This window comes from Symphodus melops (genome assembly GCF_947650265.1).
Source record: "Symphodus melops genome assembly, chromosome: 8".
In the NCBI taxonomy this organism is placed as follows: Eukaryota; Metazoa; Chordata; class Actinopteri; order Labriformes; family Labridae; genus Symphodus; species Symphodus melops.
In genome coordinates, this window is record NC_136698.1 from 25,460,186 (window position 1) to 25,479,113 (window position 18,928).

At 39.4% G+C, this 18,928-nt stretch overlaps 1 protein-coding gene across 3 annotated transcripts in view; it reads right to left on the minus strand.

Annotated features, from left to right (window-relative positions):
• Window positions 1-7,018: 7,018 nt before the first annotated feature.
• The window catches only part of oca2 (oculocutaneous albinism II), a 52,836-nt gene continuing 40,926 nt past the window's right edge, over window positions 7,019-18,928 (minus strand). For all 3 annotated transcript variants that reach the window (XM_079350611.1, XM_079350613.1, XM_079350612.1), the window contains 2 exons: window positions 18,348-18,441; window positions 7,019-8,184 (listed from right to left, as the gene is read on the minus strand). In XM_079350611.1, coding sequence (XP_079206737.1) covers window positions 8,097-8,184; window positions 18,348-18,441 — 182 coding nt within the window. In that variant the 3' untranslated portion in view covers window positions 7,019-8,096. The remainder of the gene's footprint in view (window positions 8,185-18,347; window positions 18,442-18,928) is intronic.

Here is an 18,928-nt window from a genome sequence, read left to right on the forward strand (position 1 = left end):
ACGGAAGCGTCTCCAATATTTATCTCAGTTTTATCATGTTTCGGGTTATGGAGATTTATAGAAAAGTTAGAATCAGTTATATGTGAACCAGTTCAGACGTCCAAAATGTCTCTGTGGAGCTGCCTACTTCTCTGGTCAAAACTAAAACTGACCCATCTGGAGCGGAACCTAAACTCAAGAGGAGGACATACCAGCTGCTGCATTGTGATTCTGTGTCAGAGAAGCACTTGAACAAAGCATGTTACCTTAATGTCTGATGATGTAGTAAGGTCACTGTATGATGTCATATGTAAATATCTTACATATTGGACCTATGACCAAACATTTGTTATACTGTATCACTTCTATTTTAACTATCCACCATAGACTAAATGGATGTAGCCTCCAAGTACAAAGGTAAAGTCAATTTGGAGCTTCCTTGAAGCAGCTGTTAGAAGGAAGCCGGCCCCAAAATCAGACACAGCTTGTGGTTAAGTTAAATAATCGGTGCTTGCAGGCCTTTCGAAAGCTGCCAATCAGAAGATAGTAGACTTTGAAGGAGCCGGCATTAAACTGTCAGGATCTAAAAAAGCTTTTGTCAAAAGGAGGATGACCTGAGATAAAGGGTCTTTATGAAATAAAAAAAGGCATCCTCAATATAAGTGACAGATGCAGAGCTACTTATACGGAGTGTAATAATGATATTACAGAGCTGAAAATGAGCATAATATGAGGTTCCCTTTAAAGGTCACCGCGCTCCGCAGAACAAAATCCATCATCCTGTTCTCTCTCTCGTACTTTGTTTCAACTCAGAATTATTTTTTGTTTAATAGCTCTTACAATAACACAATTTAATCATCTGTAACTAAGTTAATTAAAATATGTATATATACAATCATGCACTGTGTAATGTTTCCTCCCACTCTTATTAAAAAGACAGTCCTTCTATGAGGTCACTTTCAGTGTGGTGCTGATCAAAGAGGAATACGCTGATTTCAGCGTGTATCGTATTGTTGTTACAGGAGGATCAGGGTTTTTTTTTTTTAAAATAGCCTTTAAAGTGAATCCTCTTAAGCTCCCTCGCTGCCGTTCTTAATTACAGCGGCTAGAACACATTTAATCCCTCCTGATGAATGAGAGCATTCACCGCAGGGAGAGGAGACTTCTTAAAGGAAATCGGATGAATTCTCATTGAACCGCTGTAATTAATTAGTTCACATGGTCAGAGGAACAACAGTGACACAAGTCGTCATAATGCAATATATTCATTTATAAACAGACTGTATTGTCTGGTGACTCCTGTGTCATTATCTAAAATAATAGTTATTTTAATTAAAGCTACCATCAAGCGCTCATCTGCATAATAATCACAAGTGGAAAATAAAACTATGACAAATGACTGGGATGTGCAACAGATCAGTCAGCTCGGGTTAAGGTAGGCTTGTTACACATGTTAGATCAAATAAGAGAGCAAACCTTGATTGACACCTTGCAAGACACATCGCATATTTTATAAAACAGACATTTGCAGCCAGTGGCAGCTGGTGCAAGGTTCTCCAGGGTGGGCATGATTTCTTCCAGATGGACTCGGATAGATATCTTGATGCTAATAAATGCTGGAAAAATGCTGTTTTCTGGAGTCGTGATCATTTTAATCGTGATCATTTTAATTGAGGGGGAGAAAAATCTCCTTTACTTAAAACAGTTTAACAACACCATGTGCAAACTTTTTAACAAAAAAACCCTGCAGACTTATTTTAGTCTGGTCTGATTTATTTTCATAAATAGTCTGTGCTCTGATCCGGTGACACAGCATGACTTGTTGTTCATGTTGTATCCCTCCGCTGCCTACTTTTGGGTGGCGGTGTATAAAGTGTTCATTAGCTCCCATCTCTTCTATTGAAGAGGAGTAACTGATTATGGGACACTTATAACACTATAACACATCCAAGTTGGATGGGAACCTTTCTGATTGGAGTTCCTCCCACAGTCCAAAGACTTCCCTTTTACGTGCTTTGAGAAAAATAGCAAATTTGATGATTGTTTTTGTGTGGGGAAAAAAAAAACGACACTTAAAAAACAAGACTGACTCGTCTCTTGTTTTGAAAATGAACAATGCACAATAACGACAACAAAAATACAGCAAAGAGACGCCACAAAGACCTGACTCTAACATTAGAAACAACTACCAAAATATGTTTGCAAATAGCTGCTGTTAAAACACGAGTATAGATAAAAACAGAACATGTGGAGGGAAAAGGAGACAACCTTTACAAAATAATCAGGATTCATATTATAAATGGAAGTTCATTTTAAAAATGTCCACTAAGAGACAGAAAATAATGAATACCAAACATCCAGTCTGTGTGCAGTTATAGATACTGTTGCCTTCCTGTATTAATTAATGAATATAAATGTCATATTTCCATAATGCTTTCACACAGACATCCATTGTTTAACGCTGTAATGCTTCTCACTGATCCCCTAAATATGTGATATATCACTATTTGTAACATCACCAATAACTGGATTGTGTGTGAAAATAAAATGGTGTTATGTCTTAGTAACATCTCAGGTTCATACCACAGACTCTTTTTGGCCAATTGGACATAAATGATTAACTTTGTTGTTTTCAAAATCTCTCAAAATAAATGGACAGAAAAATCTGCTGTGAGAAGTTCCCAGCAGCTTTAAAGCTTGAGAAGCATCCAATGGTTTAGAAAAACCTGCTCATTGTTATTGATCGGCGTCTTTGTTGATTCCTGTGAACACAGACTGAATAATCAGTGGTTTTTCTTTAGGGAGACGTCTGGGTCAGTGAACACAATAAATATGCTCTAAACTCTCAGTGAGGACAGCCGAACCGAGCAGCAGATAAGTGGCTCAGAGAAGTGCTGGATTAGCTCCAGCTCCAACAAAATGCCAGCAGTTATTCAGAAGAGCGGCGCAAACAGAGCTGGAAGCCATCACCAGGAGCCGACCAACTTTGTTTTTACAGGATAAAGTACAGAGGCAGGCTTTAGAAAACAACAACCCTGTCATGTGTGTTATTAGGGGGGGAAATGGAAGAAAAAATGTGTTTGTCCATCACACAAGATTGGAAGAAAGCTTGTCAAAAAGTAACTGCAGCTTCCAGATGTTCTTTGGACATGGGACATGTGTGTTGAATGACAGTGGTGGACTGTCTAAGAGGTGGGTGGGGGGGGGGGGGAGTACCATCTGTCCATCATTCAAAAAGTCCGACGTACATATAAGGTGGAATAGTTTTAACCGGGATGAAGACCTTACGTGTTTTCTTATGCAACTAAAAATGATAGCAGAGCTTCCTATATTAAATATGAATTAGCACCTCGCCCTTTAGTGGCTCTTTTCGTACTTAAATTTGCAGATTTTCACACCTCTACGTCAAACTTTACTTATTCAGACAACATTTTCTTTCAGGTAGGCTTGACTGATTTTAATGGGATGTTTTATATTGTTTCACATTGTGTTGTGTTGTCCTCTTCTGTGTGCTTCTGCTGAAAAACAAATTCCCCCTACAATAAAGAATCTGTATCTCAAGTCACGCAATTGAGCATCTTCACACGGTCTTACTCCATTAAGATATATATATATATATATATATATGTGTGTGTGTGTGTGTGTGTGTGTGTGTGTGTGTGTGTGTGTGTGTGTGTATATGTGTGTGTGTATATATATATATATACAGTATGTGTGTGTGTGTGTGTGTATGAATAGAATAGATAGATAGATAGATAGATAGATAGATAGATAGATAGATAGATAGATAGATAGATAGATAGATAGATAGATAGATAGATAGATAGATAGATAGATAGATAGATAGATAGATAGATAGATAGATAGATAGATAGATAGATAGATAGAGATATATATATAGATATCTCTTATAAGAATCTCCATTAATACTCCCATTTCAAACGGTGAGAATCCTTTCTATTTATTCCCCCCATTTAATGTATTGCCTCACTTGTTGCTTGTCGTACTTGGGGCCCTATTCTGCCTCTGATTGGCCGACCCACATCTCAACCCTAACCAATTATCAGTCCTCATACCTAAATCTAACCAACCCTAATAATAGATAGGCGGTAGGGCTAATGCATGATGAGTCCACTGAGCTAATAAATTATTATCAAAGTGTCCAACAAGAGGCTGCCTCTATAATTAAAACAGCTGTGCAACTGAAACACGCTTTATGTCCTGGTGTGTTTCACTGTGTGCTTCCCCCTTTCCATAACAAAGAGTTTTTACACCTGTCTGTCCAGTCGTGCTGCATCCCTCTTCTTGCTGCTTCCTCCCACCACACCACCGTAGACAAGAGGACATCGGCCACCACAGACGTCTGCAGCAGTTTTTTGCAGATGTTGATAGACCAGCTACAGTACCTTCACCACGACACAGAGTCCTCAACCAGGTCCTCCTCCTCCTCCCCCTCCTCATCTCAGCTGAGAAATTTCAAGGTTACTCAATTGATTTGTACATTGCATCACATTTTATCCACTTTAACAATAGAGGGCACCTAATGAATTATGCTGAAGAACATTGCAACTTCTTCACTGGAAGGTGAAGATGTCACATGTTTCACTAAAAGAGCATCACTTTACATAAGGTCCTAGTTTCAAGTCAACCATAAGAAGATAGCTTCACACTTTGACCACTTTAAAACACCTTATAGCTCACTTTATCTTGTTTTAGTGACCACAGGTGCATCCAAGGTAATTAATTCTCACTAAGTGCACACGTCCTGATAGATGTGGGCCCTTCTCTTTTTTTTACTCCGTAAAGGGTCAGGCTGGTTTCTTCTTCTTTTGTTTTGAACAATTTACTGGACAAGTCGTCGGGCTACTCATTTCAATCAAATGTCAACATTTCTGATGCTTTTCTAATAAAGCAAATTAAGAAAATAGGTAGAGGTAGACGAATTGTTAGGAGGAAAAGTGTATGCTCACAAAAGATCATAGCATCAAGTTTAATTCTTTACTTAAAAAGAAACTTTGAGGTTGTAAATCAACTTTTCTTTAAAAAACAAAACAACACAAAACATGTTGTTTGAGTTGCAGTTTATCCCCGTGCAGAAAAAGAGGTTCATGCTTGCAGCCATTAATTACCCTAACTGCTGGAACACACTGAATACATTAATGATGCATAAGCATGTAGAGTTCTCCTAGGGTGGAAGGTTGTTTTAATTAATCAGCAACAACTTAATGCTGTGATCGCAGCACGGCTCTGTAATGGAACAAAGTGGATGACATAAACCAATTTCCAATGACTGAAACAAACAGGAGGGTTTCTTACTTCAAGCCATCATGATCCCCCCCTGGGAGGACTATCTCGAAAAAAAAAATCCCAGACCTACAGGAGCTGCCCACATCGATCTGTGTGGCTGAGTTTTAGTTGGCATGGAGCCGTACTCATTAAAAGGAACATGAAAGTTCGTTTCACACTTAGTCACTGCCAATAAACACAGGAGGCAAGAGGACAACAATGAAACTTCAGGAAATGCTGTAAAGTACCAAAAAGCTTTCAACATGAAAATCCACTCTGTTGCTGTAGATGCTGTATCATCCAACAGAGAGGTTTTTGTTATAGAGGCGTTGTTGTTTTTGAGTATCCTCTAAGCCCTGGGTCCTTTATTTGACATTTTGTGAATTTCTACAATTTTAAGAAGTCAAGAACTCTAAAGCTTGAGGGGGGGAGTGTAGGCGGACAACGCCAGGATAACAGCAGATTGGTCTCTTTTGACAAGAGGTAGAAGCCACAAAAAGCAGATAATCACAGCAGTGCTTTTATTGAGGAGAACATCTTGACCTGGAGCGTGATATCGCTTTTGTACCACAGTAACACGAGCAGCGAACTGCAGGGAAGGAAAAATCAACAACAGGTGTTTATGTTGTGCTCCCCTTAACTAGTTCAAAAACTAAACTGAAAATTAAACTGTTGCTTAGCAACCCAAACATCATCCTGCACTGTCTCTCCATGGTTACCACTAACCACTTACTTTGTATTATGCACATCTATGTGTGTGTTTGAATTTGTTCTGCATCCAGGGAAATTAAAGTTTGTTGTAGGTAGCAGCTTGATGAATAAAGACAAACACTGTCTGCTGTAATGTTAAACAACTGGAAAGTATCAGGCTATTCAGTGAGTTTGTTTGCCTCCTCATGTCTCCTATCACCTTCAACATGCATGTAGAGACGATAAAGTAGTCCTTATAAACCTCTCCGACCTCCTACATCCACACAACACTTCCTGAAACCTCTGGTCCTCAGACACTGGCCTGCTGTCCATACCCAACACCTGACTCCGCACCTCCCTCAGGGTTACCCTCCTCTCAGACATCTACATCACCCCATCTCCACAGCCTACAATCCTCTTTAAACTCTGCCGCTCCATCAGTCCCCCATTCTCTGGTCCCTCTACTGTGTAACGAGTCCTTGGGTCCATTGAAAGACGATATATATCATATTATTTTTAAAAAGTAATATAGAGCAAAACAAGTAGGATGCTTGGTTAAACACACAGGTAAATGTGTGCTCAAGGTAAATACAGTAAATTGCTGCTGTTGTACCACTGAAGGTCTTGTATTGTCCAGCACCAGATTATCAAACACCAACCCAATCTCTGACATCATTTGGACTCCTTCATTGTAAAGAGGGTAAACACTGATAAACACTCAACTATTAAGTAAGTCTAATTATTGGTCACTAAAGAAAATAAAACTATGAGCAACACAGTTGCACTAATTGTAGTTATTTATATGCCTATAACACACATTGACAAGAGACATTGACAGTAAACTGAAGAAACTAGTGTTGTCATGTCATCACAATTTCAAACTATTTTATGGTAAAATTAGATCAAATAGATATCTGTTTTAAAAATACAAACGTCCAGGGCATTAAGATGCACTGCTTTGTCCACAGGGGGCGCCGACATTGCGACAAACCAAAAGTCCCTCAGCTTTAAGAAAGTAGTGCCAAAAGTTCACAAAAGAGAAATAATGTCAAATGGAGCCAAATGAAAATAAGCAAGACCACAACCTTTATTGTTCTTGTTGATCTCTGAATGTTGTGAGAGTCTCAACTAATAAACATGAGTGATGTTCGAGTTGTCGGGCTGCACAATAAATACAGGTAATCATTTCAACAGGACAAGAAAAGGTGGTGCTGTCCATTCCATGTAAGAGCATTTACATGATTCAACTTTTCCTACCTTAAATATGACTAACTGAACTAAATCATTGAGTTTACATGAGATCAATGTGTACACAGTACAATAGATAGTATACAATCTTTAGATAACAGTCTACATCTGTTTCATTTAATCATTTTGCTATTTTCCAATCGAGCTGATGCTTTATTTGTTCTTCAGATTCATCCATGAGGTGTTGACATTTGGGCAGCTGGTAAATATATTAGACATGAACCTTTATAAAATCCCTTTCACTGGGTATCGTTGTTCCTTTAAAATATCAACAGAAGTTTGGTGACGTTTGCCTTTAACAAGTTAATCAGTGTCCTAAAAATCTCTAAAAGCAAATCATGAGACACACGTGTCGATAAATTAGCTGGAGCTTTTTGTAAACAGACCACACTCTGTCGATTTCCAATCAGTGGTCATAGCTGGAATCACATACACCAGTTACACCCGTTGAGGCAGTAGCACCATACACAGCATTATGGAGTGGGACATTTGATAATACTTTTCAGTAAAGACACATTTCCTTCCCTTGGATCGACTCTTGGCTGAGGACAAAAAGGTTCAAGTTTCTGACAAAGTTGGTTCAACTCAACTGGGTGACAGTGGACCAGTCGCCAAGAGTGTATGCCTTATATTTTTGCATGTTGTAACGTTTTGGTCAAAGCAGCACCCGTTATTCTGGTCCCTGCTGGTCTGCACTTTAGTCAAAGACATTTAACAAAATATGGCTGCTGTGCTTCAAACAGTGCCTGTAATCTGATCTCAATCAGTTTACTTACACACATTACAGTGAGCTGAATGCATGAAGGAGAGGTCACACATGTACAGACACACACACACTCTCTCTCTCACACACACACACACACACACACCGTTTCTTTTTGTCTCTGTTGGTGTTACATATTCCATTTTAGTCCGACTTGTGTGGCCAGCAGGTAGCACATGCCGATCATGCACGTCATTATCATCATGGGAAATCCTAATCTGTAATGAGAAAGAAGAAAAAAGATCAATTACATGTGTGCACTCATCATTCTTATTGAAACCTTCTTTAACAGTAAACTCTGTTCACCTGTATTGGAAAGAAAAATGTGGTACTTTGACACATGTACTTCAAATGTTCAGTAATGGGTTCTGTCCTGCTTTAAGGCTGAGTGTCCAGAGTCCAGACAAATATTCTGTCAAACATCCGTCTGTCCTGGTTTTCACTTCGATGAAAGAAACACTCATACTGTTTGTAACTGTGACGCTGACGGCCAAAACACAAACTCTTTTCAGAAAACACAAAATCACTGTTTTCACACTGCTGGAGTGCAGACAGTCGAGAGGTCACGCTGTACGCATCCAGCACACAGCCTTTATTCCTGGTTGATGCAGCCATGGGTTCAAATCTGACCTCTAATAATAACAGTGATGAATGAATTCTATATGTATATGTACGTGAATCTCAAAGTAATTACAGAGTTTAAATTGCCCTTGGCTGCATATCAGCACTCACTCCTTCCTGTCTCTCTTCAGCTTTTCTATCCACAAAGGCAAAAAGGCCCAAAACACAACTCAAAAAGAAGAAAAGAGACAGGCAGCCAGGATTTTATTTTTGGGGAAACTTCTGCACAAAAAGAGGCAAGCACTGGCATTAAAAGGCTAACAAAGCAATATATAAGACATGTATATTAAATAAGTAAAGATGACATAAGCCCAGCTTTTATCCCCACATTTCTGGTGGCCTTGCTCCTAATGTATTCATCTTCAATAGTCAGTGATTTTCATTTGTTCCCATGCAGTGTGAATGTATTTCTGCACACACGTGGCGTCGCCTTGGATCAATCGTCTCGAGTGAAAAGCATCTGAATTGTGTTGCTATTGAAGCAACTGTATGAAAAAAAAAAAGGTGAGGCTCCTTCTCAACCTTGCACAAAAGGCTATAAGCAGTGAGTCAGGTGTGTGAGTAAGACTTTGGTATATATATGTTAGTTGCTTTATTGTCCCTGCGGGGAAATTCATTTTCACAGCTGTACATGCAGGGAGACATCATACTCACACATATAACACACATTTCTGAAAAAAAAAAAAATCCTGTTGTTCCCTCTTTGCTTTCATGGTGCATATTGTTTATCACACTCCAGAGTGAACATAAAGAGCAGGACAATTAGCACTGTGCGAGCAGCTCGTCTGACATTTATAAACGGCTGTCTTTAAGTCCCTGTCTTTCTGAGAAGCTCCGTTTCTGAGCAGCAGACAGAAAATGAAGAGTGGGAACATTTTCTTGTATAATCTACAATTAGAAGAGATCTTTTGTTTTTATTTTTTTAAAAGGCTGCCAATATTTATTTATTATCTATTCATTTTACACTATAAAAAAGGGATTGGGTTTAAATTATATCATTTAAATAACGAAAATGAACTTCATTATGTATGCTGATATAATAAAAAAAAAGAGTCAGTGTTGTAAGGATCACAAAGGTTTGAACATTTTACTTACACTTCCTCACTGAGTAAATCAGCTTTCAATCAGTGAGTGAAATGTAATTGACAGCTCTTTAATTTGACTCAAATGTCAAACAAGATATGCATATACTTCCATGAGAGAGAGGTCTTGAGTCTACAAAGACCCCAGAATCCAAGACCTGAACTGGGTTTTTTGTAGTGGTCCATAAACACAAGAGCAGATCAGAGAAGACCGGTGATTGGCGCTCATAATGACAGGAAAGTATTAGTGCTGTGTGTGTAACCCGGAGACACTGCATCAGATCGTAGGGAGGAAAGGACCGGTGATTTAGTGGCAATTTCTTCATTTAAAACTCACAAACCAGAGGATGCCTTTCTGGGATTGACTCTGGGCTCAAAGCCTGCAGAGATCAATGGACTGTCGAGCAAAGAGCCTGCTGTGTTTGAAAATCCGATGCATGCTAAGGAGAAGCTTTTACTAAACCGTTACTAACAGACAGGTCGCCAATTGCTGTGATTAATTATTTGCAGCTATTTTTCCTTGACCCAAGTTCATAATGTTTTAAATAGAAAGTAAAGGAGCCTGCAGTTATCTTCCAAACTCTCTGAAAGATCAGGAACTTGAAAATACTTTTTCTATGAAAAACACTTAAAGAGTAGGAGGAGGCTAACTGAATGAAAGAAAATGAATACAAAGGCCAAGCTTCTCTGTCTGGGTCTTCTTTAAGCCAACTGTGGACCAAGAATTGTTCATGTCGCAGACTTTTAAGGCTGAATCAATTAAAACAGGTGTTTTGCTCCAGCTGACATTTTTTTTTTTTTTTTACATTTTATTTGACAACACGTGAAATAAATGAGTAAACAAACTGAATGTGCTGCATCATGATTTAACATTGGAGGGGTATTTATTCACTGGGTCTGTACAGCCATGATAGAGCTGGTACAAGTCAAGCAGTAAACTCTGGTATTGAAAAATGAAGCCAATACAAAAGTGCAAAATCCTACAGTTCTTCAGGTGTCTGCTTGATGCTGCCTCGACCTGTCGTTAGGCTGAGACAGGATTTCCAATATGGCGCCTGCTGCAGTCTTAGTTTGTCATTCTGCTTACTTTCTTTTTCCTAAAACTCTTACTATTTGTGAACTACACACTGTTTGTCTGAAACATCAACAGTGAAAAGCCCTTAAGTGACTGAAGGAAGTCTCGACTCTGCAGACCAGCCCTACTTAATTTTCATGACGCAAAAGCAGTGATCAAAAAGGAGCAGTAAGCGTGCTAAAGTATATTTATTAGAATGCAGGTCAGGACGGTCCTCAATTAGTATCATACATTTTAAATGTGTCCTTAGAAGACTCCAGATCTGCAGATGGTTTGTCATTTGGATGTGTACCATGTCCTATATGGACACATGGCTGCTCTGAGGGCCTTCAGTCTCTGACACAGATCAGTCTCAGAGGCCAAGAATAAATCAAATGTATATTTAACGTGCCGACACAGAGCAATAAAAAAAAACTGTCAGAGCAGCTCAACTTCGGAGCTGCACTCCTAGAAATACAGTGAACACGTTAAAACACCCTTCGTCTTTGTGTGATGATGCAGAGAGAAGAGTCAATAATAAACTTGATAAATAAGTGGGGACCAAATAAAGCGGAAAATTAGCACAAAGCTACAGCACATTCATGTTTATTAACTGTGCAAAGGCTTCTATTGAGATGAATGATAGCAGCATGTAGCTGCATGGCCAATTACAATTATGATGAAGATATATTACTATGAGGTACTATGGCTTTCTTGTTTGGCAGCTAGCTGTGGCATCAGACGTCAACACACTTCTTAATGATGTCGTCTTTCATTTGAACATACTTTGATCTTTTTTGTGTCAGAACACTCGAGCGCTTTTAAAACTTTCGCTCCAAAATCACAACATAAGGCAGCTCGGTCGGTGGCTCAACACTTGACCGTGTGTGTTCTCTTAAAATGTCTGCAATGCACACGCAGGGCTCTGTGGTCAACATGCTGTTATCTGGGTGGGTTTAACTTGTTTGTGTACATTAAAGGGTAAACAGTAATGCAAAGAAGTTATTGAAATTCAAAAAATGACATATGTATGTCATGAAACGTGAAGTTAGACTGCAGTGTATGTAGGTTTAGTTACTCATGGATATCAAGTAACTTAACAGCAATGCTGCATAACATAAAACTAGGTCATCCACTAAAAAGACATTGTGTTTGGTGCTAATTGATGAACAAACCAATAAGGACGAGTGACTAAAAAGATTTTTAGAATTACAGAGCATGTCAGAGTTAGCACTAAGTTCTGCAAAAGTGTGACCATGAGTGTCACAGTTACTGACCTTTAATGACCTTTGAGGTGACGCCTGAGAGTTCAAAGAGACACCTTTTTGAGCTGCACTGATTTTTCACTTGACGTGCGTCATCATCCACAATCAGCTGGCAAAACCTCCTACCAGTGTGTGGTCTGTTTCTTCCTCTGCTCTTTCATCGGCCTCTGCCCTCTCGGAGCTGCACTGTCACTCTGCCCCTCCCACACCTCAGCATCCACCTGTAGGCTCTGACTCGGGGTCAATGATATCATCCCATCACTCCTCAAGCGTCTGCTTGTCAAATAATATAAGTTCAGTAAAAGCTTCTCCACCCAAAAAAAGACACACAACGTTGTCATTTAACAAACAGTACAGAATATACAGAGACAATGAGGACTAAACGACAAGCCTCCTCTCCTTTGAATTTCATTTTCAGAGACTTGTAGAGTTATCTCTCTGTAACATCTTCAGATTCAGAGACGTTTGACACCTTCATTTAAGATGACCTTTAGCAATGTCCAAAATCTCAAGCCTCTGAAGGAGCTGGTAGAGATATGAAAGTAGACCCCAAATGAAAGAGTAACTGTTCTCAGAGTGTGTGTGTGTGTTTTTAATGTATTTCAGTGTGCTACCTCAATGGATACATTGAAGCAGTTTGCCTTCAATATGCATGTGGACAAGTCTTAAAAAAAGTACGTGAACTAAGTATTAATGAGGCAAGTTAAGCACTTAAGCTCATTAATGATTTGAACACAGCGGAGTGATGCATTCAGATTGTCAGAGTTAAATGTCCTGAATAATCAGCTGAATGAAGTTACAAAGGTCAGGCTGGTTATCCTCTCTATAAACATAGAAACAGTTTAATGGGAGGAATAATAAGGATAAATGCTTCATCTAAAAGTAAGGAAATGCAGACGTTGACTCTTATTTATTTGCCACCTGCAATAAGTAACTCTCCATCATGGGTGGCAGTATTAGTCCGACAGTTTCGACAGATCGTTCACGCCCATGTCAAAAATCTGTTTTAACAGGAAGGTACCAGACACACCTTCACCAGAGCAAATAAAACACAAGCTCATATATTCCCCTGTTTCCCTAACTAATGCATATAAATATAAAAGTGTTCTTTTCACTTTCACAAGTTCAAGGCCTTTAAATAGCCCATTAACATTAACAAGGACCACTTTGACTTTTATCTACATGGAATAAATCAATGACCTCTCAAGATGGAGGAAGACAAATCTCTAAACTGTAATAATAATCAGACATGTAGAGGTGACCTCTACATGAGTGAATCTCTTTGCTGAGAAAATCCCATTTCCCCATCACAGGCACAGCATGAGGGGGGACAGAGGGCAGATAAAAAACTCGTCACCAAACAGCACAGAGGGGAAACAAGGTGATTTCACACATCGATTTAACTCCATATGATGGAAAGTCTGTGACAGTCCAAACTTTCTTTAGATAAACTAAAGGGACTGGAGTATTAACGCTTTAACCAGGACATCACTGCTGCCCGTGACAATGCTCGACCTATTCAATAAGCCGTCGGACTTGCAAAATGCTTCAATGTTCACGGTGTAGGGTGTACTGGAGGACAGAACATTTCCTTTGTGCCACAAAACATCGTTATGCGATCTGGGTCTTCTAGTTAAAGAGCATGCAATTAGGGAGCACACCTGCGGTCTTTATTGCAGGGGATGATTGTGACCTGCACAGGTCTCCTCTGCAGATGCAGGGAGCGATGTGAATGGGAACATTTTTGACACATTTTGTGCACCAAATGAGTGCCAGCTCAAATTTTCTAAAAATCTACTAATATTGTTCAGTGTGATGTGATTGTGTTAGTTCACTGCACAGTGACGGGCAGAACAGGAATTTTATCAAAGCGAAAATCAAAACCTGAAAATAAGTTGTTGTTTTTTAACAGCGGTGATTTGCTTTGTGATTGCTTTCTTTCAAGGCTGTGGGCAATTATTCCGGATACACCAGTGTGGGGTAAATGACCTCAGTGAACAATCAGCGTTTTACTGTCTGTGTCCTATTATTACACAGCAGGGAGAAAGACGACTTAGTCACAGTTAAACGCCAGTAATTTAACCATAAACAGAATAGAGTATTTTGAACTGATTGGGCCAATGAAAACACTGGAGTAAATATAAAAGACAAAACGTAGCAGATTTTTAAAAACCATGACGTTAATGTGAGTCGAAGAATAGAACACTTTTTGTTTAATAAAAATTGTTTAATAAAATCTCGAATATCAGGAGGGCTCATCCTGTCAAGATGTTTTCAGGATTCTGGGAAAATCTCAAGTGAGTCGTTCAAATCTGGGATCTGAAGGTAGTAAAAATGCCAAATGGTTCTTATCTGTGATCAAGAACTGTTTGTTAAAGTGATTTTTAAATTTTCTACTTTAATATTTATTTCAAATTCTATCTTTTTTTTTTTTTTTTTTTTTGCTCTGTCATGATGCTTTTTATGTCTTGTTTGGAGCACTTTAAATTTTGCCCTTTTAAAATCTCTTTCTCTGTCGTTTTCTTTTTCGGGATTTGATGTTTTACCAATTAGAGCAAAACAAATCTTCAAGTTACTTTGTATTATTACAGAAAATATGGCTTGAAACAAGCTGTCAATGTCGTATCAGAGTGGGTGATGCAGGTATTGCAGCATAAGTCACAATACAATTTTCTTCTTGCAATGTTTTACCCTTTATAATTGTGTCATTCCTGTACCCCCTGATTAATGTTTGTACAGTATTCATGTTATAGCGCCACCCTGAGACGTGTCATGGAGTGAGGACAGGGAGAGTCAAACTGACAGAAAAATCTGTTTCGTGTCTAATTTCTTTTAAGATTAAATGTTGGCCCTTTTTGCCGGTATTAGATCTGAAAACAAATAGACTCAGAAACCAGGCAGAGAGAGAGAGAGAGAGAGAGAGAGGGGAATGCCATCCGTACATGGGGCAAGACATAACTGCTCGGTCATCTTTGCCCCAGAGTGTCTCATTTTTTGTAACAAAAAACAGTATCACACAAGTCGGGACAAAGACATAATGTCACATCAATATTTTGTCCTAACCCGAGTACAATTAATCATATTTTGATTTCGCACTATTGAGAAATATATATTGCCATTTTTCATATTACATTTTACGACATCTGCACAAGCATGGGTCACACAACAGAGACTGTAGCTATTCAGAGAACATCTCCTTTTCTTTTGTGATGGCCAAAAATGAAGCCAGGTCTCTGTGGACTCATCTGGACTCTGAATTGAAGCATCTGATACAGCAGGAGCAGCTGCTAGGAGTCTCAGATACACTTCAGTCCTCCTTACCTGTCTCTGTGAACAGCTGTGACCCCTGACACGCAGCCAATTACATTTTCTGCTCCAGCCTACGGCAATGCTTCTGTCCAATCACTGCAGACACGACTTCACTGTGACAGGCTGCGACTGCTCTGATCTATTTCAATCAAATCCCCGGTTTTTCTGTTACTAACACGTTTGTCAACATATGGCGCTATAACTAAGTGTGATGACAATCAAGTATATTGATTATCTCTGAAGAACTGAGACGGAGTGAGAAGGAGATAAAACAAATCTCAGGGTTGCTCTATAATCAGCAAAGACTCACCGTGTCTGCAATATGAACGTTTGAATCAACTTTAATCAAACATTCAACAACTTTAATGAAACTGCAGCCAGCTATAGTGATTTTATTGTCAAGTGTTAAATTAATCCTCCACTATTGTGACAACAACAATCAGTTTGAGATTCTTAAAGAAAATGGAGCAGAATTTCTCTGACGCATCTTCAATGTGACTATTTTTCTGGTTTCTATCACAATAAACGGGAGGACTCTGGGGAGATGAACACATTAACTTAGGCTTTGGGAAAAAACCTTAACTGATACATATCATCATCTGGCATTTAAAAAAAAAACAACTTTTGTTTTAATTAGTGTTGGAAAAAGTTGAGAAATAAGCAAAAGGTGAAAAAAATAGTTGCAGCGGGCTAAACGATCAGTCAGTGTGGAAGAAAAGGAAGTTCTGACAGTAACGGCGCCCCCCTCAGTTTAGGACTGCAACAGCCTACACTAAAAATCATGCCTTACAACTGGACCTGCCAACTTCTTTCTTTCTGGTTTCAGCCTTTTTTTTTTTAGATAGGGCAGCTTTAGAGACATGATGGAGGAGAATGGGGGAGGGGGTGTTTGTTTTTATTTTCCATAAATAACAACAGTGACATCAAATAATCACACTGGCACATAGAGGGTTAAATTCCTCCAAATGATTAAATGTTTGCTAGTTTTGAGCAGGGTTGAAGTTGTTTAAGAGATTTATGCAGATCTATTTTTAATGCAGTTTTTTGGAAGTGGCATTTTTTGTCCTTAATGACATAAGTGGGTGGTCAGTGGAAAGCGATCTTTCTGCCCTCTGTTACTGTGCCTATGTCTCCTCTCACTACAATAACAGCAGCCTGTTGTGCAGGACTCTAGCTTCCTGGATTAGCACGTTCCTTTCAAAGGTGATAAATTCAGACACCGTCACAAAACCGCCAAAAACTTTTGTGTCAGGCTTGGTAAATCACAATGTGTGTACTAATTGAAGTTATTTGCATTTTCTCCTTCCAGTATTTTGCATGCTGGGGCAGAAACGCCTCATGTTGCATATTCATCGAGGCAAACTTACTAAACGGACAATACATGTTGTTTTGCTCATATGAAGGACCCGATCGTCACTGCACAATGACAGAAGATCATCAGAACAAATTCACTGCTGTTTCAATGCCATTGCATATTAAGCCCAATCAAAATCGTTCATTTGTCATTCAACATCACTGACCACTTCCTCTTCAGAATGTCTCCCTGTTTCATCACTACGTGAAGAGTGATTATTAGTGAGCAGATGGTTCCTGAAGAGAGAGGCAGCACACTCATCTTCCTCGAGATAAAAAGACATTTTTCACCATCATTTGAATTCACCGCTGAGTTCTTCAATCAAGCGTGTCACTAAGTATCTATTCAATCAGACACACCTGTTTTTGACTGTTTAAGTATGACTTCTTAATTTTAGACATCTCAGCAAATGTTGTGACCGTTCGGGTTCCTCTCCTCGTGTCGTAAACAGCTGTGTCCTTACAATGTGGCCAAGTGATATTTACTCATGTCTGCCAGGTTGTTTCCTTGAGGTAGTTTATTGACTGTAAATATCCTGAGCAAGGTCAGGTAAGTATCCTTAAAAGAACCTGATTCTGCTCATACCTCAGATGTTGTAGAATATGACCAAAAAATGATCGACACGATGGATTCACAAGTCTTACAGTTTAACAAAGTGATGGACAAGAAATATCTTTAAGATTATAGATTGTAAATATGAAGTTTGAGGGTTTCAGTGGATTAGTGGTTAGTTTGTATGTCACATGTACAGAGGCTGTAGTCCTCAAAGCGGCAGTCTTGGGGTTCAAATCCAACTTGTTTCTCCTTTCCCACGTCATTCCTCAATCCCCGATTTCTGACTCTTTCCACTGTCCTGTCACTCCAATAATAAAAGGCATACAAGTCTTCAACAAGGCTTTCATTTAGTCTGGGACAATGTTTGGCACAGAGGGCTACTCTCTGCATGCTGTTCTTGCAAACTTAAGAACCTTCACAGGGTATTTCCTTTTTTTCCATCACTGGATTTCCTTAAAGACATCCTCACCTCAGTCACTCATGGAAGGTAGGGAGGAAAATCGGCTGCAGACTGACAGCGTAAATCGCTCTGATTTTCAGTCGACAAAGTTTCAATCTCAGAACAATGAAATCGTAACTTCCTGCAGGATAATTTGCTGCGGGTTACCTCAACACCTTTAATCTTTTCCACCGATCTGTTACTCTGAACTAGCTGGGAAGCTCTTGTTCCAGTAAAATTGTCATGTACGCTCACACACCGTGCTATCTCTCGGCACTGTCAGAAGGGTTTGAACAGATTTAGAGCAACACTTCAACAACACCTCAGCAAGCTCATGCTTTAAATGCTATAATTACCTGCTGCATTAATCACACGTGTGGCTTCTTTTTACATCTCACAGGAACACATCTAAAAACGGTTTTCTTTAAATTCAGACAGGTGCATTTATTTCATTTGATGTTGCATAAATGTATCTCGCTTCGCCTGCATTTATTGTCACCAACAGGACCTAACATTATTTTGATTAGCCTTCCAAATAGAAACTTGTCTCATCTTGTCATATTTAATTAGCACTCTGTCAGAAGGTATCAGCTTTAGTCATGTTTGCCCACTAACACAAGCACTGACGCCCACAAATATTCATTTTTGAACCTTTGGACTCCTTGATATTTGATTTTTTTTTTAAATATATATTTGTCTTACCTGAAGAACTCCATGAAGGAGAAGCCGTAGCCGTGTTGTTCTGCTATTCCAGCACACACAACGTTGGCTGACGCTCCTATTAATGTGCCGTTTCCTAAAGAGACACAAAAAGAACAATCTTTTAATATTTTTGTCATCATCTTTCACTGTGCTTGTACTATTTTCAGTCTACGTTTAGAAAAGTTTGACGATTTTTAATAAGAGTGGGGAACATTTTGACAGTCAGGGCTGGTATCCATCCTGCGTTCGATACTGCTCACATCTCAAAGAGGCGTCAGTGTGGCTGATGGAGCCGGGCCGATCGATGCGGGCCTGTCACAGTGCACTTGATTAAACTGAAACACTATGACAGCTCTCTTACTCTCCCTCTCTTTGTGTCCTTCCCACCCAGACAGCGCTGCTCTGTGCTGAAGGGCCCTCCGACCGGGTGCGGTACAAAAAGCACAGCCCGACCCTGACCCCCCTCCACCCCAGGGAGTGACACAGCTGTACAAAGTGTGGCTGTCACCTAAAGCACATGATGTCTCCTTCTGAGGCGGTGCCATCAATAAGGATCCACACCTTTCACACGGGGATCATCT